Source organism: Talaromyces proteolyticus (assembly GCF_021365285.1).
Source record: "Talaromyces proteolyticus strain PMI_201 chromosome Unknown BGW36scaffold_1, whole genome shotgun sequence".
In the NCBI taxonomy this organism is placed as follows: domain Eukaryota; kingdom Fungi; phylum Ascomycota; class Eurotiomycetes; order Eurotiales; family Trichocomaceae; genus Talaromyces; species Talaromyces proteolyticus.
In genome coordinates this window covers 2,685,106-2,687,878 of record NW_025764277.1, presented here as the reverse complement: position 1 = coordinate 2,687,878, position 2,773 = coordinate 2,685,106, and the positions used below count along the sequence as shown (strand labels likewise).

Sequence of the window (2,773 nt, the reverse complement as noted above, 5' to 3'; positions counted from 1 at the left end):
AGCAGGTCAATTTTATTACTGGTTTATTAGGAAATACGCCAATTCGCTAACGTTATTTCATTAAATAAGTCAGTAAATCCTCCTACAGCATGAATATCAAATTCAGCAATCACTCGAGTTACCACCCATTCAGAATACAAGTCGCGAAGAGGGGAGAGAATACAAATAGAAAATAAATATAAGAAAAGGCCGTAAAATTAACAATTTCAACTACCAAACCCAGAACCATCAACAGCCAGCTTTTTCTCCGTGTACACCGTTGAATCCATCATTAACTTACACCTGGGAAACAATTGGAAAGTATTGAAAGAGACTAATTCGAGTAAACAAGAAGCGAATATATTCTCGGAATGATATGTTAGTTCAGGCGGAAGGAGTCGATGATGACTATTCCGAATTAGTGATTGTACTAGATATGAGGAAGGGATGAGATATATTACCTTCATGCCCCCGACGGCAACCAGATCCAACCCACATGACGGTATTGACAAAGGCGTAACGGTCATCACCGGTTTCCATGGAGAGGTTGACGCGGTATTTGTATGTGCTCGGGTTGATCGAGTCTGCCACATTGGGGTCGGCGAGTTTCTCCAACACGTCTTTGGCGCCAGTCAGCCAGCCTTTGGTCTTGACGATGATGTATGCAGGTTGCTCATCGGCTGTCTGCAAAACATAGTTTGCGCCAATCGATGTAGCCAGCTCTTTGACCGTGACCTGTGAGTCTTGTCCGCCGGGCTGCGTGTCTTGTTAGAGAATGAACACGTTAAAAAATGATAATCTTATCACGTACCAGAACAATACCCTTTCCCCATCTACCAGCCCATTGGCCGCCAATAAATGAAACCCAGTCGCGCGAGCCCCAAATGCCATTGCCAATGTTGACCCTGGGATTCAGCTTGATGCTCATGCGGAAGTCAAGTTCAACACTGGGAACGGGTATTTGGAGAGACCGAGCGACGTCACCTTCTGGGAAGGTGTGGAGCAAATTGTTAGCAGGGATTGAGTCTTTCATCACATTCAAGTAAGTTGGGCATTCGAGCAAGTGCTGGCGCTGACGGCTGGTGTTCTTTGCGCGCACTTGCTGACAGTAAATGCACTGCACCGACAAACACTGTCATTGTTAGCAGATTGAGCTACTGTTTCTTATTTTGACGACTTACTTTGTCCTCTTCCTTCGCGCGGAACTCGACGAATGCAGCGTGGACATCATCAAGAGGCGGCGCGGGAAGGTTAGATGTGCTCTGGCGATTGGGCTTCGGCTTGGAAGCAGAGTGAGAGGGAGGTCTTTGCTGCGAGAGCGGCGTGGCAGATGGGCCTGGTGCTGCCTGAGGTACGGGCGCAGGCAGGGAGGGACGGTTTTGAAGATTCTGTAGAGGAGTTTGGATAGGGGTCGCATGAGGATTAACTCCATTCGACATCATCGTCGGGCCACTGGGGGTTCCCAGCTGTGCGGCGGCTGGGCCTGGCCCAGTAGGCGCGGCAGCAGAAGGTCCATTTGGTGTTGCAGAGTAGCCGTTGGTAGCACCGATGCCGTTGGGGCCAGGAGCAGTGGCCTGCGGCTGGGGAGCAGAAGGGTGGCCGCGAAGACCGGGACACTCGAGCAGATGCTGCTTCTGGCGCGAGGTGTTCTTCGCGCGAATCTGCTGGCAGTAGATGCATTGTACAGACAGACACTAGAAACTTGACAGTCAGTATTGGTGCGGTTATTACCAAGGATACCGGGTCACGTGCCTTGTCGTCGTCCTTGGCGCGGAACTCGACAAATGCAGCATGCACCTCCTGATCGACTGTGCGACCCATCCTTGTCGTTTCACAACGGCAGAAACAGGTAGAATAGAAGCGACAAAGGCGAGCACAAAACAAATAGCAGCTGGCGAGCGCGAGGTTTGCGAGACGAAGCAGTGGGGAGAGCGAGGCTGGGGCAGGGTTCTGGGAGGGAAACGCGAGCGAAAGAAAGTGGAAAAATAACTTACTGGAAAAACAGCGCGGTCGCGGTATTAGTAATTCCCGTGACATGGCCGGCCCCGCCGCTAAATACCAACATGGCCGTCTGGCGGTGGTTATTACCGAACAGCACATTAGCACGATCATACCGCGATCGAATGATATTCTCATGAAAAGCGCCGCCTAGAATCCTTAGCCCTCTGCCCGATCAAATCACGGCCGCCGCCTTCGCGCCCGTGGCAAAGACAGCTTGTAGATATTCTCCTCCATCTTGGCGGTTGGGCAGGCTGCGTCGCCAAATAATGGGGCTGAGGTTAACACCAAATAAAAAACAACAATAATATTATTAGATATTATTAATGCCCGAAGAGCTTGTAATTTAACTCGATCAGCGCAGGACGCTTGTAGTTCCCTGGCGGTGCGCTGCGTTGGGCGACTTTGCTTGCTGCGATGGATCATGGATGGCACACTCGCATTGCGCTCTGATTTGTCGGCAGTGGCGTCCAATCATTGCGCGCTGGCGACACCGTGGTCACCGGTGCGTAAGCAGGTTGGGGGAGAGGAGCGTGTAGGACAGAGTGAGGCTGAGAGAGGCCCGGATGCTGCTGTTCAGTGTTGATCGAGAGATGCTGCTGTTGGAATAATGACAGAGTTGGGAAACGAGAAAGAGACATCTCTAGTAGGGACGTTCTTTGTGGTATTGTGGTATAGCATACAGCGAACGGTTCGATGAATAACCGTAACGAGAACTATGGTATTACGTACTAGATATGTATTCAACTAGTTTGATGCCCAGTCTTCGAAATACCATCGTAGGACAAATAAATAC

At 50.5% G+C, this 2,773-nt stretch overlaps 1 protein-coding gene across 1 annotated transcript; it reads right to left on the bottom strand.

Annotated features, from left to right (window-relative positions):
• BGW36DRAFT_435535 (uncharacterized protein) lies at positions 1–1,800 on the bottom strand (the record flags this gene model as incomplete). The annotated part of the gene is made up of 5 exons (XM_046221420.1): positions 1–387; positions 441–735; positions 791–1,111; positions 1,161–1,673; positions 1,720–1,800. The coding sequence occupies 5 exons, from the start codon at positions 1,798–1,800 to the stop codon at positions 359–361; spliced, it is 1,239 nt and encodes a 412-aa protein (XP_046078251.1). The 3' UTR covers positions 1–358.
• Between the last annotated feature and the right edge of the window lie 973 nt (positions 1,801–2,773).